The sequence below is a fragment of the Diospyros lotus genome, chromosome 10 (genome assembly GCF_014633365.1).
Source record: "Diospyros lotus cultivar Yz01 chromosome 10, ASM1463336v1, whole genome shotgun sequence".
Lineage (NCBI taxonomy): Eukaryota > Viridiplantae > Streptophyta > Magnoliopsida > Ericales > Ebenaceae > Diospyros > Diospyros lotus.
In genome coordinates, this window is record NC_068347.1 from 36,042,113 (window position 1) to 36,068,081 (window position 25,969).

Genomic DNA, 25,969 nt, shown 5'->3' on the forward strand with positions numbered 1-25,969 from the left:
AATAATTGATAATGTACATATGGATTTTATCATCTTATTTTATATGGATATTTTTCATATGGTTTATTTGATAAATAAAAAGATTTTTTATTTGGGTCAATAATTCATTAGGTCAAATGTTTATAGAATAAATTGGGTTGGGGTCGTTGCCCAACAAGCCCATACCCAGGTTCATTAAACATTTGTTATTTCCCTTCATGTCCTTGACCCACAAATAAAATGGATGGAATCTGGAGAATGGATGATGCACGAACCGAACCCCAAATCAAATCGGGCAAGAACAGTGCACTTGCAAAGCTCAATAGGCACGATCAGGAAGGCACTCAACAATCAGAACGGACAAAGACCGCAAGGCGTTTTCGATCTCGTCTTACGGTAAGTGTGTATCACTCGGGGTTTTTTTTTTTGCGAGAGAGATTGAAGGTAGAGTGCTGGGTTGCTGGGGATTTTGAGCGTTGTACTCTGTGTATTTGTCTTGATTTGGTTTGATTTATGATTTATGAGTGACCGTGACTATCTTGTGCATGTATTGTTGGAAATCCACGGTTATTATTAGTGGAAATCCATGCATTGTTGATCGAGTGGAGATAGAAGCAGCCGGACCGACCAGCCCGCGTTCCCTTGAATTCTCAAAATTTTATGAAAACCAGCTAAAACCAATGTGACGTGGACAAAGGGGGGGTGAAAGTGATATTAAGCTATAGTTGAGGGCGCCTATGTAATTAACCCGTCTTTTTCCGCAAGAAAACCTCCCCGATCAAAGTCCCTTGATTTCCTTCTTGATACTGAAATCAAGACCCCCACCCCAGACCGAAAACTCAAAAACATTGCTCTCTTCTCTCCTGCTGCCTGTAGCCTCTCTCTCTCTCTCTCTCTCTCTCTCTCTCTCTCTCTCTCTATATATATATATATATATATTCTCCTGAATCTCTGTTTTTGTGTGTGTACATGTACATTTCTGTTGTGATTATAAGGATGCGATTTTGATTTTCAGGTATCTACCCGTTCGTTTCGTCCGATAGATCATGGGAGATAGTCAGTACTCATTCTCTCTAACTACGTTCAGGCATGGACTCAAATGTTTCAATTTGTATATGAATGCCCTATGTTTTCACTATAAGACTTGCAATTGCTTTCGTATATATAAGTGTATTCCCTAATCGGAATGGTCTTTTTTCTTTTGAATGATATGACATGGAACAGTCCTTCTGGGAAGCTTGTCCAAATTGAACATGCCTTAACAGCCGTTGGATCTGGCCAAACATCTTTGGGGATTAAAGGTAATATTAGACCCATTTATTTCCCCCATATAATGTATATGCATGGTTGACGTGCCTCCTTGTTTAGATTTATTCGCACAAAAGCCTAAAAAAATTCCCAGTTTGTTTAGACGATAAAGTGGCATAGAGAGTAAGTGGTGCGCATTTGGTGAGGCGGCAGTCAGTGAAATACTCATGGAATGTCATCCATGAGTTGAAGTGAACACCGCTTTAGCTTCCTAGATCACTTTCTTCTTGTTCTGTGGGGGATGACTCATGGAGCAATGAAGACAATAGAGTTTGTGCTATAGATGCAGAGATAAGTATTCTCCCGAACATCAGGGCAGGAGGCAATTGCTCATATTAGAAGGGGGTGAAGTAGAAGAAGATATCGGGGAAGAAGTAATGGTTGTTGTGAATGAATTGGAAGAAGAGGACAATGGGGCTATGTCACTACATGTGATCAAGGGGATGGCCAGCAGTAAAATCATCAAAGTGGAAGGGAGAGTACACGACAATTCACTTATGGGGTTGATAGATAGTCGGAGCACCCACAGTTTTATTGACGAAGGAACGACCAAGAAGATGAAGTGTGAGTTGTCTGACACTCAACCACCATTAGTGACTGTTGCATGGTAGCAAGATGTTGAGTAAGTTGGCCTACTTGGGGTTTTGTTGGGAAATGCAAGGGGAGACTTTTGAGGCTTACCTAAGGTTGTTGAAAATTGGGGGGTGTTACATAGTACCTGGGGTTGATTGGATGAAAGGGGTGAGTCCAATTAGTTTCAACTTCAACAAAATGGAAGTAACCTTGAAAAAGAAGGGCTGAAGGGTGGCCCTACAAGGGAATGTGGAAGTGGGAACTTGCAAGATGATTAGGGGTAAGAGATTACAGAAGTCACTTAAGAACAAACTCTCCCAGGTGGCACAACTATTTTCAGTTGAGGTGAAGGAGGAAACAGATGGTCAGGAGGAACTTGAAGGGAGTGTATGATGGCAGCCAACAATCAAGATCAACCCTTATGGCAGGTACATGAATTGGCCTTATTAGATACACTACTAGTTGAATTTCAGGACTTATTTGTAGAACCTAAGTTACTACCCTCTAAAAGACCCTTTGATCACTCCATATCCCTCTAACCAAATGTTGAACTAGTTAACATCTAATCCTATTATAGATTTAATTTAGGAGAAAAGAAAGAATTAAATTCATTAGATGGTATACAAAGTGTATATATACACGAGTAGATAGAGATAGAGGAGACCTACTTAATGTACAATTCTAATCTATCTACGTATTTCAAATTTACAAATATAAAACAGAAGAGATAAGATAATAAAAATGAGAGATATTCGACCTTATCTCCCTCTTGATTATTCCGACATCTTAGGAGGATTATCTTGGATGAAATGCTAGATAATGCTCCTTATTTAACTTTAATTATCCACACTCCCCCTCAAGCTTGGGCTGGAAAATGTTGTTCAAACCAAGCTTGGAGTTTAATTCATCAAAAATTCTTCTCGGTAGAGCCTTCGTTAGAATATCCGCCACTTGATTGTTAGTTGGAGTATATACTAGCTGAAACATCCCTTCTTCCAGCTTCTCCTTAATAAAATGCCGATCCATTTCAACATATTTTGTACTATCATGGTGTACCAGATTCTTTGCTATGTTAATAGCTGATTGATTGCCACACAACACTTGAACTGATTTAGGGACAACCACTTGTAGTTCTTGAAATATTCTCCTCAACCATATTCCTTCACAAAAACCTTGAGTCATAGTTTTGAACTCAGCCTCCATATCACTTCTAGGCACCACAGACTATTTCTTGTTGTGCCAGGTGACCAAATTCCCCCAAACTAATGAGCAATACTTGGAGGTTGATCTCCTATCATAAATTGAACCAGCCCAATTAGCATCATTATATACTTCTATTCCTCGATTGTTTGTTTTCCAGAACATCAAACCTTTGCCAGGAGTCAATTTTAAATATTTTAAGATGCGATAGACAACTTCCATATGAACTTCTCTAGGATCATTCATAAATTAACTAACACAACTTACTGAGAAGCTTATATTTGGTCGTGTGTGGGATAGGTATATTAACTTTTCCACCAATTTTTGATATCTCCCTTTATTAACTGGTGCACTTTTTTTGCCAAGACCCAATTTTGTAGTTGAATCCATAGGTGTGTCTGCTGCTTTACACCCAAACATTCATGTTTCTTTTAGAAGATCTAAGGTATACTTCCTTTGAGATACTGAGATGTCTTCTTTTGATCTTGCAACTTCCATACCCAAGAAATACCTGAGATTTCCTAGATCTTTGATTTCAAACTCTTTTGCAAGCATCCCCATGAGATTATTCATTTCAGGCCTGTCATTTCCTGTAATTATAATATCATCCACATACACTATAAGAATAGTTAAGTTACCTCTCATTTTATGTTTGATGAACAATGTATGATCAGCCTGACTTTGATTGTACCCTTGTTGTTTGATCGCCCTTGTAAATCTCTCGAACCAAGCTCTCGGTGATTGCTTGAGTCCATAGAGGGATCGTTTGAGTTTGCATACCTAATCTCTTGTATAGTTTGTTGTAAAGCCATGAGGGATTTCCATGTAGACTTCTTCTTCTAGGGTCCCTTTTAAAAAAGCATTCTTGACATCTAGTTGGTTGAGAGGCCAATCTAGATTTGCAGCTAGAGATATTAGGATTCGAATGGTGTTCAGTTTTGCTACCAAAGCAAAAGTCTCTTGGTAGTCAATACTATAGGATTGAGTGAACTAAGTGAACCCTTTTGCTACTAGCCGAGCTTTGAATCAATCAATTTGCCCATCTTCCCTATACTTCACTGTAAAAATCAATTTGCAACCTATATGTTGCTTTCCAAGAGGTAAGGTGGTTATCTCCCATGTCCCATTTTTCTCTAAGGCATTCATCTCATCAAAAACAGCCTGTTTCCATTGTGGATGTTTCAATGCTTCTCTAACCATATTTGATACCCGCACCTTATTCAAGTTGGATAAAAATACACAAAATTGTGATGAAAGATCCTTGTAGGATATGTAATTGTGTATCGGGTGCTAAGTGCATGACCTTACTCCTTTTCGTAATGTAATAGGCCAATCAATGCTTTCATCAGTGGTTGCACTATCAAGATTTTCATCACTGTCAGTGTTTGCACTATCAAGATTTTCATCACTATCACTTTGGAGATGATTGGGGTTAGCCTGAGAGTAGGTTTGAGGTTCTTTCTCTGTTTTAGACTTCCTCCGAGAGTAAACCTGAAGCTCTTTGGTAGTAGAAGGTTGCGGACTAAGGGAACTTGTGGGAGCAGTGTGTAAGGGAGGCTCAGGTTGTTGTATTTGATTAGGATTAGGTGGACTCGGCTAAATAGGATTAGGTTGAGAGGGACTCGGGAGAGTATCCCAAAATTGATATTCTTGAGAAATATAGGACGACTGATTCTCCCCCTGAATATTAGTTTTGGGATAATAGGGTCAATGTTCAAAAAATGTGACATCCATGGAATTAAAAATTCGTTGATGCTCGGGAGAGTAACACTTGTACCCTTTTTGATGAGGGGAATATCCAATGAAAATGCATTTAAGAGATTTAGGGTCAAGTTTGCTATGGAATTGTTGGTGTACATGAACAAAGACAATACACCCAAAGATTTTAGAGGAATATGAGATAGCAGCCTAGTGTGAGGATAGGTTTTTAGAAGAACTTGGCTAGGTGTATGATGATTTAGGATTCGAGAAGGCAATTTGTTAATGAGATAGGTGGCGGTGAGGATTGCTTCACTCAAAAAATGTTTAGGGACATTGGTGGAAAATAGCAAAGAGCTAGCCACTTCTAGGATATGTCAGTTTTTTCTTTCAGCTACATCGTTTTGTTGGGGTGTATTTACACACGAGCTTTGATGTATAATGCCATGTTTTGAAAGATAGGAGCCAATAACAACAACAACAACAACATATCCGGCCTTTATCCCACTATGTGGGGTCGGCTACATGAATTCTAGACTTCCATGTATTTCTGTCTTTTGTCATATCCTCATTTAGATCCATATATTTCATATCAAATTTTAATGTCTCTCCCAAAGTCTTCTTGGGTCTACCTCTACCTCTTTTTGTTACTAATTGTTCCATTTCATCAACTCTCCTCACATGAGCGTCTCTCAGTCTCCTTCTCACATGACCAAACCATCTTAGTCTAGTCTCTCTCATCTTCTCCTCGATTGGCACTACTCCTACCTTATTACGAATAACTTCATTTCTAATTTTATCCTTTCTTGTATGTCCGCACATTCATCTTAACATCCTCATCTCCGCTACACTCGTCTTTTGCTCATACTGGTATTTGACTGCCCAACATTCTGAGCCATACAACAAGATTGGTCTTATAGCTGTCTTATAAAATTTTCTTTTCAATTTTAATGGGATTTTACAATCACATAACACCCCCGATGCATTTCTCCATTTTAGCCAACCTGCCTTAATTCTATGTGCGACATCCTTGTGGATTTCTCCATCTTTTTGAATCACTGATCCCAAATATCGAAAATGGTCTTTTCTTTGTAAGATTTGGTCTTCTAATTTTATTATAACATCATCCACTCTTGCATTTTTACTAAATTTGCATTCCATATATTCTGTTTTCTTTCTACTTAATTTAAATCCCTTATATTCTAAATTGTTTCTCCACAACTCAAGCTTAGTGTTCACTCCTTCTTTTGTTTCATCCACCAACACTATGTCGTCTGCAAATAGCATACACCATGGCACATCTGTCTGAATATCTTTAGTGAGTTCATCCATTACTAGGGCAAATAAGTATGGACTTAGTGCAGAACCTTGATGCAGTCCTATTGTAGTTGTAAATGGTTCAGTATCCCCTCCTCATGTTCTGACCCTTGTCTCTACACTATGATACATGTCCTTAAGGACTTGTATATAGGCTATTTTGACTCATTTCTTCTCTAAAACCCTCCATAATACTTCTCTAGGGACCCTATCATAGGCCTTTTCTAGATCTATAAACACCATATGTAGGTCCTTCTGATGATCTCGGTATCTTTCCATTAGACGCCTCAGTAAATATATAGATTCCATTGTTGACCTATCAGGCATGAAACCAAACTAATTTTCTGACACCTTTGTTTCCTTTCTGAGCCTCTGCTCTATTACTCTCTCCCAGAGTTTCATGGTATGACTCATTAACTTAATTCCTCTATAATTTTCACAGTTTTGAACATCTCCTTTGTTCTTATATATAAGAACCAAAGTACTCTTCCTCCACTCATCTAGCATCTTTTTTGATTTAAGGATGGCGTTAAATAGTTGCGTTAGCCAGGAGATGCCCTCTTCTCCCATGCATTTCTATGCTTCTATTGGTATATTATCTGGTCCCACTGCCTTATGATTTTTCATCTTTTTTAATGCTTGCCTTATTTCATTTGAACTTATGCGTCGATAGGATGTGTAGCTCACATTCCCTTCGGAGTTACTAAGATGTCCCAACCTAACTCTTGTGTCACCACCATCATTGAATAATTTTGTGAAATACTCCTTCCATCTCTCCTTAATCGCTCCCTCATTTACTAAAACATTTTGATTGTCATCTTTTATGCATTTCACTTTGATTTAAATCCCGTGTTTTTCTTTTTCTTGCTTTAGCTAATTTATATATATCCCTTTCTCCATCTTTTGTATCAAGTCGTTTATATAGATTCTCATATGCTTTTGACCTTGCTTCACTAACAGCTCTTTTTTGCTTCTTTATAATTTTTTTGATTTTCTTCAATGTTGCATTGATATACTGCCTTATAGCAAGTTTTCTTATTTTTAATTTTCAATTGTACCTCTTCATTCCACCACCAAGACTCCTTAAGGTTAGGGGCTCTACCATTTGTCTCTCCAAGGACTACCTTTGCCGTGCTTCTCAAAGCATTAGTCATTTCTTTCCACATTTGGTTTGTCTGTCTTTCTCCATTCCATTCCCTTCTACCCCTTAATTTTTCTTTGAAGATTAGTTGTTTCTCCCCTTTTAAATTCCACCATCTGATTCTTGGATATTGTTTTATGTGATTTTTTCTCTTCCAATTTCTTACTTGGACGTCAAGTACTAGAAGTCTATGTTTAGTAGTCAAACACTCTCCCGGTATCACCTTACAATCCCTACAACATAACCGATCCTCTTGTCTCATGAGGAAGTAATCTATTTGGGTGCTTGAGGTGATATTTTTATATGTGATTAAGTGTTCGTCCCGTTTTTTGAATCTAGTATTGGTTATAATGAGCCCATATGCCATAGCAAAATCTAGGATAGATTTACCCTCATTATTAATTTTCCCGAATCCATACCCTCCATGTACCTCTTTATATCCATTTCCGTCTCTACCCACGTGCCCATTTAAGTCACCTCCTATAATCACTTTCTCTCTTCTTGGTATCATTTGTATGAGTCCCTCTAGGTCCTCCCAGAATTTTGCTTTTATCTCATCACCTAACCCCGCTTGTGGTGCATATGTACTAAAGATATTCATAGTCATTCTTCCTAGACTAATCTTCACCATAATAATCCTATCCCCTATTCTCTTTACATCCACTATCTCATCTATTAAGCTTTTATCCATAATAATCCCCACTCCATTTTTCGCTCGATCAGTTCCTGTGTATCATATTTTATATCGAGCTTCTGATAAAGTTTTTGCTTTTTTCCCTACCCATCTCGTCACTTGAAGGCACATAATATTAATTTTTCTCCTAATCATCACATCCACCACTTCCATAGCTTTGCCTGCTAATGTTCCTATGTTCCATGACCCAATCCTTAATCTATGATTTTGTTTTTGACCTTGACTTTGGATTTGATTTTGTTTTTGGCCTTGACTTTGAATTTGATTTTGTTTTTGATTTTGATTTTGGTTTTGGTTTTGATTTTGATTTTGATTTTGGACTAGCTTCTTTACCCACATCCGTCCAAGCAAATGCGGGAACCCTTGCTCATTTATCACTACATCCGGGCGCCGATGCAGCGGCCCTAGCTCACTTGTCACTACACGGGGGCAGTGTAGCGCGTCGCTATGAAGGGTTACGCCCACGCCCAAACGATTTTTCATAATTTGTCTAGAGTTCATGTTTTGGATCCGACTAACTTTTACGTTGGCTGTCGGCTACCTAACACAACCCTCCTCCTTTATCCGGGCTTGGGACCGACAGTGGATAACATCCTCAGGCGGAGTTAAAGATATGAGCCAATGATTGAAGAAAAATATTCCTTGGCATTATCAGTTTGTAGGATTTGAATTGTGGCATTGAATTGTCTCTCCACCATAGAATGAAACATTTGGAATATAGGGCCAACTTCGGATTTTTCTTTCATAAGAAATACCCATGTAAGTTGAGTATGGTTATCAATAAATGAAACAAACTAACGAGAATCAGTTATGTTTTTAATTTGAGAAGGTCCCCATACATCACTATGAATCAATGAAAAAGGATGTGAAGAAGTATAACTTTGACTAGGATAATTATTCCTAACATGTTTAGAGTATTGACAGATTTCACAATATGTATGATGTGTATCTTGACTCTTAAACAATGATGGGAATAATTTCCTAAGATAAACACAGTTCGGATGTTCTAATCTACAGTGCCATAGCATAATTGCACTATTATTAGTAGTAGAAGAATTGGAGAAACAAACGGAAAGAATGGCCGAGTCTGTGTTGGATTGAACTAGGTTATCTTTGGAGTTGGTCTTTGTATGGAGGTAGAGCCCCAATCCTTCTTTAGCATTGCCAATCATCCTTCCCGAAGTCTGTTTCTGAAATTCACATACATTTTTTGAGAACTTAGCAATACAATCTAAATCAGATGTCAGCTTATTGATAGATAATAGATTGCAATCCAAATTAGGCACCAAGAGAATTGATTTTAGCACAATATCTTTAGAGAGAGCAATAGATCCGGTTCCCACAACTCTTGACATTGAATCATCTGCCACCCTAACAGTCCAATTCTTGTCACATGGCTGGAAATTAGACAACTGACTGATTTCACCCGTCATGTGATCGGAGGCCCCTAAATCAATCACCCAAACATTGCATAAATCTCTTTTAGTGATCAATGCATGTAGAAAAGTACCTTTGTGGGCAATGGATCTTGATGCAACAGTTGAGGGCTGATTAATTTGAATCTTCCCAAACATGGACTGCAGCCACTCCATTTGTTCCTTGCTGAATGGTGTTGGAGCAGTAGCTGCAGTTGGCACTTCCACTGATACTAGGTTTCTTTTGTTCTTTCTCTCATGTGCTGGCTTCCAGTCCAAGGGTTTGCTGTGTATCTCCCAACATGTATCCTTGGTATGTCCTTCTTTGTGGCAGTGATCACACCATGGTCGTCTCTTCCTTGTCTTGGAATTGAAATTCTGTGAAGTGCCTCGGGTGACTAAGGTTGAGTGTTCCAGATTAGGGCCTGCTGGCTTAAGCATGATCTTCAATCTACTTTTTTGCCTTCAACCTCGGAAAAAGCCTCTCGGATACTTGGGAGAGGTTTTGTACCGAGTATCCTTCCTCTAACACCATCCAGGCTCTTGTTCAGACCAATTAGCGACTTGTATAGCCTTTTTTGTTCCATAATCTTCTTGTATTTTATAGAATCTTCTATGCACTTCCATTCAATATTATCAAACTTATCTAACTGCAGCCAATATTTGTTCAATGAATTGAAATATTGAGTCACATGAGATTCACCTTGTTTGAGATCATCAAGCAAGCTTTCAATCTCAAACAATTCGGAGGTGTTTTCTACATGCGAATAGGCCTCTCTAACAGCCTCCCAAATCTCTTGGGCTGTATCATATAACAAAAAATTCTCTCCTATCTCATTCACCATAGAATTAATAAGCCAAGACATTACCATATCATTCTTGGCTTTCCAACTTTGATATGTAGGCTCTTTTTCCGTTGGTTTGGTTGCTGCCCCGGTTAAGTAATCATCCTTTCCTTCCCACATATGAACATCAGGACAGATTGAGACCATTGTATGTAATTCTGCCCATTTAATTTATGTCCAGTAACAGTGAACATATTGTTGTCACTGGTGCCTTGATTGCTGGAGGGTAAAGGAATGATTTCGGATGGCTGGATACTGCTGCTGGCCATATTGATGAGACGGCTGAATGGTTAAACGAAAAAGAGACTTTGGGAGGAATGGCGGAAGGAGAGAATTATCGGGAGAGCCTTTGGATGAAACAAGGCTCTGATACCATGTAGATTTAATTTAGGAGAAAAGAAATAATTAAATTCATTAGATGGTATACAGAGTGTATATATACACGAGTAGATAGAGATAGAGGAGACCTACTTAATGTACAATTCTAATATATTTGCCTATTTCAAATTTACAAATTTAAAACAGAAGAGATAAGTGTTAGAACTTTGTTTTTGACAAGGAATTCTCTTGCAATTCAATGGAGAATTGCAGGGAATTGAGGTGTAATTGGGAGAATTGAGTGATGAGGGGGAGAACTAAAAGAGAGAGAGATCGAAATAGAAGTGTGGAGGGAAAATGAATTCTATATTTTCTCATTCATGCTCAACTTGGCCGTGGACTTGGCTTATATAGCCAGCCTCGGCGCCTAATTTTGAGTTTACATTTGAATAATTGAATTATAACTGCCTCTACTTCTCTTATTACAATAGTGCCCTATTTTTAACTATCTCCTGTTATTATTACCGAAATGCCCTCCCTTAGCCGAGGGACTATGACAATAAGATAATAAAAAGGAGAGGTATTCAGCCTTATCTCCCTCTTAATTATTCAGACATCTTAGGAGGATTATCTTAGATGAAACTGCTGGATAATGCTCCTTATTTAACTTTAATTATCCACACCTATAGATATCCTCCTAAACTCAAATTAAAAATTGAAAAACTAGTAAAGGAGATGTTGAACCAGTCTATAATTCGGCCTAGTTGAAGCCCATTTGCCTCACCTTTTTTGTTAGTTAAAAAGAAAGACAGTACATGGTGTTTTTGCATTGACTACTGCCAACTTAATACCATAACTGTCAAAGACAAATTCCCTATCCCAATTATAGAAGACCTTTTAGATGAACTCAAACATGCCTTAGTCTTTTCCAAATTAAACCTAAGATCTAGATGTCACCAAATCCAGATGAACCCTAATGACATATCAAAGATAGCTTTCAAGATCCATCATAGTCATTACAAGTTTATAGTAATGCCATTTGGACTAACCAACGCCATAGCCACATTTCAAGCCCTAATGAATCACATCTTTGAACCTTACCTCAGAAAATTTGTGCTGGTATTCTTTAATGACATTTTGATCTATAACCCTTCATTCTCCCAAACCTAGACCACTTTAGGATTGCATTCAAAGTCCATGGATTCAACCAGTTGTATATCAAAAGGTCCAAGTACGAGTTTGCACAAGAGCAAGTGGAATATTTGGGGCATGTTATCTCAAGTGTTGGAGTTAGCACGGATCCTAAGAAGATAGCTTCCATGACTACATGGCTTAAACCCGCCAGTGTTAAGCCCTTAAGGGGATTTTTGGGGCTAACTAGTTATTATAGAAGCTTTGTGAAAAACTATAGGGTAATTAGCAAACTCCTAATTGAATTATTGAAGAAAGATGGGTTTAGGTGGGATGCAAAGGCTGAGAAGTCATTTGAACAACTTACGAGGGCAATGAGTGAAGTTTGTGTGTTGGGGTTATCGAATTTCAACAAGCCATTCACATTGGAGACATATGCTAGTAGCACTAGGATAGGGACAGTCCTGACACAAAATGGCCGACCATTGGCTTTCATTAGCTAGGCCCTAGACCCAAGGCACCATGGGTTCAACATATATGATAAAGAATTACTAGCAATAATGATGGTCGTGGATAGATGGAGGCATTATTTGGAAGGAAGACAATTTATAATCAAAACAGATCATGAGAGTCTTAAGTTCCTACTACAATAGGGGTTGCACACCCACCTCCAAAGGAAGGGCATGGCCAAATTGATGGGGCTAAATTACATGATACAATTTAGGAAGGGGAGAGAAATTGTGGCGGCAGGTGCCCTATCATGTTGCCATGAAGAGGGCACAAGCGCAACCATCACCGTGTTGGTACCAAGAGGTCACGACTAGCTATGAAATAGGGGAATGAACAAAGGAATTGTTGGAGCAACTGAGTATTGATGCTAATAGCAGATCGGGTTATACCTTACTCAATGGGCTGATAAGATATCAAGGGAGGTTAGTGATTGGGGACTGTGAAGCACTAAGGAGTAAGAGTCTCCAAACCTTGCATGGGTTCCCCCTCGGAGGGCATTCAGGTATTTAGAACACTTACAAGAAAGTGAAGCAGATATTCTATTGGCCAAACCTAAAGAAATCAGTGATGGAGTTTGTCTTGACTTGTGATACATGCAAGAGGTGCAAGCATGAGACAGTGGCACGACTGAGCCTCCTATAGCCTTTTGTTGTCCCTGAACAAGCATGGACCAACATTACCATGGACTTTATAGAGGGATTGCCCTGGTCAGAATGGAAGGATTGCATCCTAGTGGTTGTGGACTGATTTACCAAATTTAGCCGGCCTATCCCACCCCTTCACAGCCCAAGAAGTGGCCAAGCTCTTTTCAGTAGGTGCGTGCAAAAAAATCGTCAAACCGCGAAAATCGCCCGCACCAAACCGCGCAATTTTTTGGGGGTGCGGTTTGGCACGGTTTGAGAAATTCTCAAACTGTGCGGTTTGTGGTTTGCGATTTTCGATTTTTTTGGTTTGGTTAAAATCGAACTGGCCAAGTAGTGTATTAATAGAAAAATTTAAAAATAAATTAAAAAAATCTAATAATTTAAAAATTTAAAAAATAAATTAAAAATATATGCTTGCTTGACCATGAATTATATTGTGGATTTTTATGTTATTTTTATATTATGGACATGTGGTTATGTTGTAGATTTTAAACTTTTAAGTTTGCATTTTTTATTAGATTGTAACTTATTTTACTTTTAAACTCCAAGATACTATAAGAATTTAAAAACTCTGATTTTATGCATTGATTTTTATGTTTTAATTAAAAATTTACAAGCTAGTAGAGGAAGCACCAAATGAAGCAATAAAGAAGCACCAAACTGCGGAAACCGCAAGATGCGATGCAATTTGGTTTAATGCCAAACCGCACATGCGGTTTGGAGTATTAAATCTCTCCTAAACCGCCCAAACTGCACCGTGCACACCCTTACTTTCCAAACAACGTGGTCAAGTTGCATGGCGTAACTCAATCAATAGCATCAGGCAGAGACAAGATGTTTACCAACTTATTTTGGCAAGACTTATTATTGTCTTTGGGCTCCAAACTACACATGTCCACTGCCTACCACCCGGAGACGGATGACCAATTTGAGTGGGTTAATCAATGTCTTGAAACATACCTTAGGTGCTTTTGTTTTTTGTTGCCCAAGGGATGGCATAAATGGTTGTCACTAGCCCAGTGGTGGTGCAATTCTAGCTGCCATAGCTCTATTAACGTGACACCATTTGAAGCTCTATATGGCTACAAGCCAAACCCATAACCAACCATCGAGGAGCCCACTACAGTGGCAACAGTGGATGCCTACTTGCAGCACAAACAATGCATATTGCAAACATTGAAAAAGGAATTGGCTAATGCCCAAAATCGAATGAAACAAATGACAGACAAGAAGTAGAGTGAGAGGGGGAGTTCGAAGAAGGAGATGAAGTATACTTGAGGCTCATCCACCCCCACTTGAAAGCCCTCTTTTGTCAACCAATCTCTAAGCTGAACCCAAAATACTATGGACCGTACCTCGTTCCTAAGAAGATTGGGAAGGTGGCCTACAAGTTACAACTACCTAACGGAACTCACATCCACCCGGTGTTCCATGTCTCCCTACTTAAGAAGTCTATCGGGAACAATGTGGCTAGTCAAGCATCCCCCTCTTGTTAGTGAAGAAGTAGAAGCAGTTGCATCGGCGACCATTTTGGATAAAAGGATCATTTACAAGTACAGAGCTCCCATAACCCAAGTACTTGTCCAGTTGTCTTCTCTACACTTTGACAACAATACTTGAGAATATCTACCCGACCTCCTCAAGCAATTTTCCAGCTTTGCCAATTTGCTTAGCATTTCTTGAGGACAAGAAATATTTTAAAGGGGGGGAAAGTTGTCATGTACCTAGATCGAGGCTATTACATTGAGGGTAGTTATGGTTGTAAGGAGTTGTAGTACATGTATGCATTACAAGTTGTACTCGGAATTGGTAACCACTTTGGTCGCCAATTCCCAGCTGTGGATCAGTATATAAGATCTGACCCAGCTCATTTGAAATCATGGAATACAATTTCAGTGGTCTCATTTCCCTCCTATGATTCTCTCTCTCTCTCTCGACTCCTCTTTCCCAATTCTCAAACTCTCTTCCCTTTTCCCCCCTATTCTCCTGCCTAATTCTCTTCTAAATAGTTGAGAATTCCCCTGTCAGATCTTGGATCTGACAATATGTACCGATCATGTTTTCCATTCAAAAAGGAATTATATCTTTAAGGTCTTAAGCATTAAGTTTGCATGTTGAAGTCAACTGTCTCCATTTCAAATATACAAGAATTTCAGAAGTTGTATGGTTGCAATGGTTTTACTGTGTTATGAACACACAAATTTGTATGATTGCATGCAGTGAGAATCATGAGAAAATTTAAGTTTATTCTTTTCTTCAAGGCAGTGTTATTAAAGGCCCGCCTAGGTGCACGCCTAGGGGCAATGCGCACCAAGGCGCACCCAGGCGATTCAGGGAATTTTGAGATTTATGATACTTACTTGCTTAGAATCTTCACTACAGCTGTTCATGTTCTTGTGCTTAATTTTATTTTATGTGTCTTGCATGTTTGTTGTGTTTGCAGCTGCTAATGGTGTTGTTATTGCAACAGAGAAAAAGCTACCATCTATCTTAGTTGATGAAACGTCGGTTAGTATACACTTTTGTCCATGGATATGGGTTGCTCATATTTTTTTTTCCCCATTTTTGTTCTTTTAATTGCAAATAAACCTCTTCTTGGTCATTGGCACCATCCCACTCTCTTTTCCCTTGATTTGTGAATTCTGAATATGTAGCTTTAGCAATTTCTAATTGGATCAAGTGTACATTGTTGTCTTCCCCATTTCAAATTGATGAGGAGTTTTGGTGATGCTGACTGTTGTCCTCACTGATGTTCAGTTGTTCTTGTGGTTCATTGCACGTATTTTTTCTTTTGCATATTGATCTAAATTTTATTGGTATACAAGTGAGTTGTTACAATTGGGAGCACTGGTATGCCTTATTCAAGACTGATTACACACCCAAAATACCACTTACGCACACTGATATGTGAAACAACAGAAAGAATAATAACTGGAATTGAAAAGAACAAGAATAGAAAGCGCAAACCACACAAGAACACAGCCAAATTTATCCTGGTTCATGCCACATGAATGGCGCTACATCCAGCCTCCAAGAACCGAGAGCAACCTTCTTTGATTAAGAATGATGATCAGTATAGCAGGTTACACCTTCACGATTACAAGTTTCCCAAAAGATTACAGGAGACTATTCTAATCATAGCCTTCTATCTCTCAAGCTTTCTCGTGAGAACACTCATATCATGCCTCCCATAAATGCCTAACCCCTGCCCTATTTACAGAACGATAGGGCGATAACTCCTAGACATTACATAACCGGGTATGACATTTCCGGTTTTACCCCCGTACTTAATAGCTAATTACAATGAGTTCCACCGCTTCTCCATACCCTCTAAATCCGCATGATTACTTGAACAAATTCACTGCTACAACTGCCAATTAATACTTTAGACAAACTCTAACATGAGTGGTCCTAATTTTTCTTGTACTTCTTCATGCTCTTCAAGTGCCATGTCCTGATTTTTGAAAATTTCTTAGTTTGTTTGTCCATAATGGTGCTTCTTAGCTCATATGTCATTTGATGGAGCTACCCTGAAAACATTGCATCAAAAAGTATCCTTTATTTGATTAATTTTTCCAAGATGAGGCAATTATTTAAGAAACTTAATTGGTTGAGAAAATTGAACTGAATGGTCCAACATATATGCAAACGCATGCTGCAATTTTGTTAAAATGTTATATCTTGTTAATTTGCATCTAACAACTGAGGCATTTTATCATCTAATATCAAATGCCTTTATCTTAATCGACTAATAATCCATTTAGCCAATCCCATTCCCCACCTAATAGGATTGAGGTTTTGGTGTTGGTGACATTCTCTGGTTTAGATTCCATTACCTTTTGACTTGTATTTAGTATTTTTTTTTGATACTTCTTATTAGAAACATGTTTTTCGAATGGATTCAATTAGAAGTTAGATAGATGAACTAGAGAAGGAAATACAGCTTTTTGTGCTCCCCATTTTTGGGATGCCTTGGGTGTTCCTAAGGACCATTAGTGAAACTTGAATTACGGGTGGGCAGAGGGTGAATGCCGCGTGCTTTTTTTATTTTATTTTATTTTTTTATTCTCTTATTTGGGAAGATGTATCAAATGACCTTTTTGGGATGTTGAGTTACCTATGGATTGAAGAGTTCTCTTTTGCTGTTTTGTATAGTTGGCTTTTGTATAATGTCGGTTCACTATAAGCCAATTTTTTTGGGTTAACATTTGCGGTTTTCTGGGCTTGAGTGGTGGTTGGCCTAGTTTTTATGTATAGGTTTTATCCTTGACACCTTTCTAGAAATATTTATTTTATAAAAAAGGTTAAAAAGAACAGATAAGTAGTTAGATTGGCTACCTGATAATGATGCATGAGTGCTGTCTGGATCATAGTTGTCAAAGGCGCAAGGCGAAGTGCGAGCCTCAGGCACATGGGGGGCACATTTATTCAAAATGCTTGCAAACTACTTACATATACGAGACATGCATCTTGTGCCTTGCAAACTAATATCGATTGCTGGGAGAACTACAATTGATAGAATATTAGTTCTTTTTTACCGGGATTCATCTTTATCATACTTCTTTTTTCTTTGTCTTCCAACAAAATTCGATCATTAAAAAACGGAATTTAGAACTTAACTTCTTTCTTTTTCCATTTCACTTCTATTTTTATTGTTTATTTGGGTTTGTGACTAATGGAAGTGGAACGGTGGTAAGATGATACTTCATCTGATGATGATGATGCAAAGAAGGAGTAGGGTAGGTTATTAGGTTATAGAAAAGAAAGAATGGAAAAGAATGATAAATAAAAGAATTTTGGATTGGATCAGGAACCCAATTTTGTTTTGGATTCGGTATGGATAACAGATCTTCCTATGGTATACTATTCAATTCGCGACGATGAATTGATTTGATAGCTCAGATATTGTTATTCATGATATCGATCCGATTCAATATCATCGAGAGGTAATTCATCCATTGCATTGAATTTACGGGCGAAAGATTTTTATTATCTTTATGGGATTAAATCCCAAGTTATTGTCAAGTAAAAAAACGATGAGATTATGGATGATCTTGCCTTTCGCCTAGGCGTACCTTTGGCAGCTATGGCCTGGATGATCTTGCCTTTCCTTTGTTTTTTATTAAATTGAAACCTATCACACCATTGTGCAGCATGTTTTGTTGGATGTATTTGTTAGAAGACCAGGGTTTGTAATTTATCCCATAAAAAAGAACAAAAGAAACAAGCTTGTGGTTTCATTCTATTTTAAGGTGTAGTTACTTTCATTATTTATTCAATATTGAGTTTTTTCAGTAACTTTATGTATTATCTTTTATGTTAATAATTATTTTAAGCATTTGCAGTTTTAGTGCTGTCTTTTCTTCTGTTTAAAACAAATAGGCAGATGTTAGCTATGATTCTTTGATGATTGGGTTGCAGGTGCAAAAGATTCAGACTTTGACCCCTAACATTGGAGTCGTATACAGGTTTAAACATCTAATGCTTTAGTCGTTCCGTTGATACAGTTGTCCTTTGTCTATCCGACCTTATTGTTATCTAGAAACTTTGGATTATGGAAGAGCAACATTAATGTTATGTTTGGAATTAATGAATTTAAAATATTGAATTCATTTGCAGATGAATTCTTATGTTTGGTATGAGAGAACTTATAATATGGAATTCAATTGAATTCCACAAACTTATGTTTGGAATAAATTTTTAGAGTTGAAATTTCATTTGCTCTTGCTTCCTAAAGTAGCCTTGATATAATAAGTGAGAAAGAGATGGGAAAAGAAAGGTGGGTATTTTCCACAAAATTTGTTTGTTTATGTTTGTGGAATTCATTTGCAAATTCCACCTATTTTGGTGGAATTTGGTTTAGTCATGTTCATTTCCATGGAATTGAATTCCTAGAATTGAGACCTGCAATTTTTTTTTTTTTGCATTCCAAATATGAAATTTAGAATTGAAAATGAATTCCACAAAATTTTGTGAATTCATTCATTCCAAACAGGGTGTAAGAGAAACTTGTTGAGGTCTTAAACTAAAAAGAAGTCATTGAGTGAATGGGAGATTGGTGTTCTTGCTATTCTGTATTTCAGATCGGCTTTTCACTTTATAATATGCTGGTTTTTAAATCTCCTAGAATCAGCTTTTGGAGCATTGAGATGTTTATCTTCCAGCAGTACTAGGTGGTGAATCTTTTTGGTGGCCCCAGGCCCCCAATTGAACTGCAATTTGTTGAGTACCCTGTGTGACGGGATCCTTCATTTTGAGTCATGTTATTTGATGTAATAATTATTTTCCTTTGCATTTTTTTTTTCTCATTTACTCCCTGGGCATGTGCCTTTATCCCAGTTGAATTCTTTTCATATGCAGTGGGATGGGTCCTGACTCTCGAGTTCTAGTTAGGAAGAGTAGGAAGCAAGCTGAACAATATCATCGACTATACAAAGTGAGTTTCTGTTTCTTACTGTTTTATTTCTACTGCCTTATTGCTTTCTGAATATGTTGAATTTTTGGCCTTAAACACCCTTTTTTTCCCAAGGGTTTGTTTTGTATGAAATTCTTTTAGCCAAGATAGAGGAGTGTTTTACTAGGAATTTACTAGGCATAACATACTCTTCACTCAATAAATCCACTTGCTTCTAGAAATCACTAGCTTCAAGGTTGTTGCCCCTGTTTGGCTACTGTGAATGAAATTGATATAAAATGACATTCTGTTTTCTTGGCTCCAACAAGTTACATAGGACAATATTATTTACCACCACACCTGCTGCCTGGTTTAGCAATTTTTGAACATGCTGGTCCAAGTTGAAACTATAAACTGGCCTGAGAAAATATGAAAAATCCTAGATTAGCTTTCTTTCAACTTTTCTTTGCTTGTCTTATTTGATAAGTTTTGCCTTTCAGGTTTTTGTTTTATCACAAAAAGATTTTTTTAAAAGGTTTTTATGAGATGAAGACAACTGGTTTTTGTTGGATGCATGCACAAATGTGTTTGTAGAAGTCCCATCTTTTTTACCATCGTCAGCATCATTATGATAGCAACACAAAACTGAGTTGTCCGTATCTAATAAATTTTAGCAACTGTCACCTGTCAACAGCTCACATCTGCAATCTATTTCTTTTTGTCATGCATGGCCTGAAGCTTTGCTACAGGATATATTTGGAAGTCCCAAAGTGTATTATTTTTGTGGCTTTGTCTGCAATCTTTTTCCTCATTTTCTCTTGCATTGCAAGCATACTTTTGTCAAATGTACCTGCTTTGTGTACCAAAATTTGAATGTTTATTAGCTGAAGAAAATGAAAGGAACTTTCCTTTTTTCTTCTTATTACATGATTTTTTGTATGTGTTAGTGAAGTTGCTAGAATACAATATTCAGAAGTGTTCCTCTTCTTGAACATCACCTTATTGTGGTTTCATATAATAGCAACACCACCAAACCTAAACTGCTCTAGTTGGGGCTGACTAAATGGTGTCTAGTGTGCCAATCATCTTTATCCATGACTATCTTCTATTGGGCCAATGTATCTTATGTTATTGCCTAAGAGTTCTCTATAATGTTTCTCTCTTCGTTCTGTATCTCTTGCCACAAAGTTTACATATTTTATCCACTATAGTAATAGGTGCGTTACTGGTATTTGTTTTACATGTCTAAATCATCTGAAAGGTGCCTCGAGCATTTTATCTTTAATAGGGGCAATCTTACTCTCTCTCTCTCTGGACATTGACCTTAACATTCCCAAATCAGTTGCACTCAGATTTTTCACATGTTGCTGTTTATTGCCCAACATACTGTCTTATACAAAAGGGCTGGTCTTATAGCAGTTTAATAAAACTTTTCTTTTAGTTTTAAAGAGATTCTATAGACAGTGCTCTCAATGCACAACGCTCCTCACTTTGTGAGGGTCATTTTTTACACAGTGTTACCTTTGCTTTTTAACAAACAGGCTGTTTCCACAATTTGACCTTGTGATATTTCATCCATAAAGGAGCAACCTTATTGTTGTTACCAAACTTGTCTGATCTAAGGATCTGACAGTGAATTGTCACCAATTTAGCAGGAATTAGAGAAGGGGTTAGGGGGAATTGGAAGAACAGAGAGTGAGGGAGAGAAGGATTGAGAGAGAAAGAAGGAGAATGATTGAGAGAGAGAGAATTTGGAGGGAGGAATCAGAATGATCTCAATTGTATTTTCTGGATATTTCAATTGGGTTGGATCAGTCTGTATATATACTGATCCCAGCAGTCACGGAAAAGGCACCAAGCCTGCCAAAAACAGAGAGTACAATTGATTATAGCTCCTATCTACGCACAATCCATATCAGCTATAACTACCCAATCATGTACAACTTCTATAAGCAGTAGGTACGTGACAAAACTTTGCCTCTTTTAAAGAAATTTATAATTGCAAAAAACATTAAAAGGTCCATTTTAACTATTTTGCCTTGATTCTGTGGGTAATATCTTCAATAAACTTCCAAGCATAACCAATATTCCTAGACTGATTTTTTTCTCAAAAGAATGCGATTTTTGAATCTCATCACAATATTATCCACATTTCTATTTTTACTAAATTTACATTTGTATGTTTAGTTGTTGACCTGTTCAATATGAAACTTTACATTTTAAGGTATTTCTCCATAACATGGGTTTAGTTTTCGTGCATTTCTGTTTTATTCATCAAAGTGTTATATACACCGATGCATCTCTTCTTGATGTGCTTAGCGAGTTCATCTATCACTAGAGCAAAGAGTTAAAGGTTCCGAGTGGAATTTTGATGTAATTAGAAAAGTTAGTATCTCCTCCATAAGTCTTTTAACATTCTAGAACAGCACCTTTATAGTGGTTTTGAATAACCTCCAATCCCCCCCCCCCCCAACCAAAACAAAAAAAAGAGGGAAAAAAACCACCCAAAGGAAATGCCAATGGCAATTCGTTTATGAAATTTAGAACAGCCTCTATGTTTTTAATTTCCTTTTACTTACCTATACAGCTTTAACAACCATAATAACCTGCTTGATGATATGGCATGATGGTACTGTGTAGGAACCAATTCCAGTCACTCAACTTGTAAGGGAAACCGCTGCTGTTATGCAGGAGTTTACTCAGTCTGGGTAAGTATTAATGGTTGCATGATTTATCATTTCATCTTATAGGCCTAATACATGTTGGGTTTTTTTGCCATTCTATTAAAATATCAATCAACTTTCTGGATTATATTTGCAAAGCAAGGTACTTATATCTTCTGCTTTTGAATGTAGCATTGTTTTTATTTTTGGCAAGATATTTTGTGATGCAGGAGCAGTTTTTTTTTTTGTTATTAGTGTTTTTATTTTATTTTATTTGTTTAATTATGCCTAGTATTAGATTTTAAATAACTTTTTATTTATTAGTTTTAGTAAGTGACTATTTATGTGACTAGCATAGGACTTTTATAAAAAGAGAGATTCCTTAGGTTAGATGGATTCTTTGTGATCAAGGACCAGATCCTATGTGATCAAGGATTAGTAACCTAGTATAAATAGTCTTTTAAGAGACTTTGTAGGCAGCTGTTTTTATTCTCATTCAACTTTTGAGGTTTTCTTAAACCCTAATTTCATATCTTTGTTTCAGATTTGATCTTACACTGTTTTTGCAGAATTTTTGCTCTTGTTTTTGTTGATTCTTCCTCCCATACTGCATCATTTTGTCTACTGTTTGCTGGGGTTTGAAGGATACAACTTGGTACTATTGTACATAGTTCTGTTTCTCTTAGTTGTATGGAGTTAATTAGTTTGTTTTGTAGAGCTGTATATATACCTAACAGTGAATAGAGAACTATGCTCTCTCTCTCTCTCTCTCCTCTTCACATGGTATTAGAGCCATAACATGAGAGAGAGAGAGTTCATAACCTACGGTTTATGTGTTACCCGATCTGCTCTGTTGTGAGAGATCAGTGTTGGTTCAGTAATTGATCTGAACTTCTGTAACAAGATGTTGTGATATGACCTAGAACTGGATATTCACTTGATCTGGTCTATCGATTTGGTAGTACCACGATCTGGTCTGGAGCAATCTAATCTTGATCTGGTCTGGAGTGGTTTGGTGGCTTCTTCAATCTGATCTGTTGATTCTTGTTCAATCTGAGATTTTGCACCTGGATTCCGTCTTAGGTGATTCCCAATCAGTCTATATCTAGTCAATTTTGTTTCAGGTTTGAGCTATGACCTCATCAAATTCTGGAGTGGTGAGTTCATCCTCTCCGAGGACTCTGCCATCATTTTCTGGTATTCCTGCTATTACAACTGATGAATTGAATGGCAAGAATTATCTTTCTGTCCTGATGTGGTTTTGAGAGCAAGGTGGAAGTAATCTTCCGACTAAACAGCTATTTGATATACCTGAATCAGATAGGAATTTAAGGGATAGAGTGGCTGCACAGTTGGTCACATTGCTGTGGCAGTCAGTAGATACTGATTTATCCCTCTAATTTACATTTATGAGACCTGTTTTCATATTTGGTATCATGCTCAGCAGCTGTACACTAATGATATGGTGCGCCTATACACTATTATTAGTAATTTGTTCTATATTCAGAGGGAAGATTCAGATGTGGCTACTTTTTTGGGTCGAATTGAGTCTGCTGTTACAGATTTTAATGCCATGCTCCCTATTACACAGCTGATCTTGCTGAGCAGAAGAAACAGAGGGATAAATTGTTTATGGCACTTACCCTAGGTGGTCAAATCATGGTAGCCAAAGTGACTGACTGCAATTTAGTTACAAGATGCTGTGACCTAAGCAACTTGCTTGATTGAAAAGGATAATTTTTTTTTTAATTTTCTTTTCTTTCTTTTAACTTTGATGAATTTCATTAATGTGGCTATTGAAATTTGACCTTTTGATTCTTGAAAACCTTAAATAATGCATTTAATTGTCCTATTTGAATAACACTCCTTGAGATTGGAAGCCGTTGCTTGAAAAGAAAAAATATAATTCGAAGGTTTTTGTAGGTAGCCTAAATTGATCTCAAGCAATTGAACTTGAGTCAAACGGACTTGTGACCCTATACTGACAAGTTACCCCCCCCCCCCCCCCCCCAAGCACACACACAATATTTCATAATCTTTGTGCCTTATGGCTTGGGTATTGTATATATTTTCTTTTTGTTACAGCTACTTTGTTTTCTCTGCAGTGGTGTTCGACCATTTGGTGTTTCGCTGTTGGTTGCTGGGTTTGATGATAAGGGTCCACAGCTGTATCAGGTAGGGCATTTAGCTCCTGCTTTCTTTACCATGCTGGAAGAAATAACAACTATTAACTGGTTAAACTGTGTACTTTTGCTGGCTGGAAGTGAATCACTTTTGGTTAGGAAAGGCATACTAATCATTTACTTTTGTCTATTTAAAAATTGACATTTTTCAATCTCTCATATGTTCTATATATGCCATGGTTATCTTAAGCTTTCATTTTGTAGACATGCTTGTCACTCCCACTCCATCAACTCTGTTCCTCTAATTGCAATCAAATATGACTTTTGTGCACTGGCCTTGTGGGCAACATCTTAGTATCCTCCACGAGCCCTCTTTTGATGATTGAGCATATCTTCATGATGTCCCGTTCATATTTATGTGCTCATCCCATGAACTCTCTTACTTGTATCAGTTCAAATGGGCTATTGGTATCATATCCCTTGCGTTACCTTTGAACCAAGTCTTGACTCTTGAGCACTCATGTACATTCTCAGCTTATTGGTTTGCCCTATTACAACCCACTTACTATAAGGATTTTTGCAGCACCTCCTTGACCAGACTGCATGCCTACAGGAACTCCTTGCTTGAGGACCTTCTTCAATCTTCAATGGAGGGGCTTGAATTAAAGAATCATCTATCAAGCAAGGATTATTCTTTGAGATAATTTTTACCTTAATTTGATACATAGGAGGGGATTCCCTTGAAAAGACATTGAAAGAAAACACGTGAATACACATCCCACTGTCAGACACACTTTGGTTAAGTCTTTATGGCCTTGATGATCTAAAGACACTAGTGTCACTCCTTCACTAGTAGTGCTACCCTCTTCATGAGTAATTAGGTCATGAATAATAATTGACTTTGTCTTTCTTGGCATGAACAATACCATATTGTAATACAAGGATTGGACCTAGGGATATGCATTCGGTTATAACCGAACCGAACCGCCCCATTTTGCCTAACCGAACCGAACCGCTGTTATGGATATAACTGAACCGAACCGAACTGACTTAATACACTAACCGAAATAACCGAAACCAAATTAATCGATTTGGACTTTGAACTAATCGAACCGAAAATCAAATCGAAAAGATAGCTCAAAAATTGAACCGAATTAACTGATTTGGACTTTGAACTAATCGAACCGAAACCGAACCAAAAAAATAGCTCAAAAATCGAACCAAATTGGCCGATTTGGACTTTAAACTAATCGAACCAAAAATTAAATCGAAAAACAATCCAAAAATAGAACCGAATATATCTTGATTGGGGGAAGGAATGTCTAGATTTGGCCTGTGCAATGCAGCCTCTTATAGTTTGCTGTAGTTCTATTTCACATTATTACAAAACCACTGGGAGGATGGATTGGGTGACTGGAGGGTTTGGACTTTGAAGGATGCATTAGATGACTAAAATTTGGATGAAAGAAGCATCATTTTTATGCCACGCTTCCTAATCAATCTTAAAATATCACAAACATTGAGATGTACCGACTTGATATAGATAACATGTGATTGCTTAAAGTTTCAAAAGAAGAAAAAACATTATGCTGATCAATACAAATATGCACTGCAAAACACCAACAACAAACACTAAAAATTGTATCAACGAACCAAATCACACGACGATTAAGTTGTTTGTTTACTCTTTTGATTAAGCAAATCAGAACCACACGACGATTAAAAGAGAAACCAATGAATTCGCAAAAGAGAAACAACGAACCAAATCACAACGAATTAAACAAAGCAAACGAATTAAACAACGAATTCGCAAAAGTCAAAGCATCAACAAACCAAATCACAAAAGAGAAACAACGAATTCGCAAAGTTGCCGAAATCGTATTACCTTCTCAAATCGATAACGGCGATACCTGCAAGATCGTTCACTCTTAAGTTGTCGAAACCAACTGGATTGTTGATGTTGACGGTGAGGAGGGTGAAATGGCTTACGGTTTGCTGTCGCATTCGACAGGGTGG

At 37.5% G+C, this 25,969-nt stretch overlaps 1 protein-coding gene across 2 annotated transcripts in view; it reads left to right on the forward strand.

Annotated features, from left to right (window-relative positions):
- The first annotated feature begins 212 nt into the window (after positions 1-212).
- The window catches only part of LOC127811491 (proteasome subunit alpha type-2-B), a 34,797-nt gene continuing 9,040 nt past the window's right edge, over positions 213-25,969 (forward strand). Inside the window, exons 1-8 of one of the 2 annotated variants that reach the window (XM_052351403.1) lie at positions 213-375; positions 995-1,066; positions 1,204-1,280; positions 15,217-15,281; positions 18,195-18,241; positions 19,134-19,209; positions 21,808-21,875; positions 23,936-24,005. In XM_052351403.1, the coding sequence (XP_052207363.1) occupies positions 1,026-1,066; positions 1,204-1,280; positions 15,217-15,281; positions 18,195-18,241; positions 19,134-19,209; positions 21,808-21,875; positions 23,936-24,005 (444 nt within the window). In that variant the 5' untranslated portion in view covers positions 213-375; positions 995-1,025. Of the gene's footprint in view, positions 376-720; positions 852-994; positions 1,067-1,203; positions 1,281-15,216; positions 15,282-18,194; positions 18,242-19,133; positions 19,210-21,807; positions 21,876-23,935; positions 24,006-25,969 lie in introns of those variants that run through there. The other variant, XM_052351402.1, reaches the window with a different exon arrangement.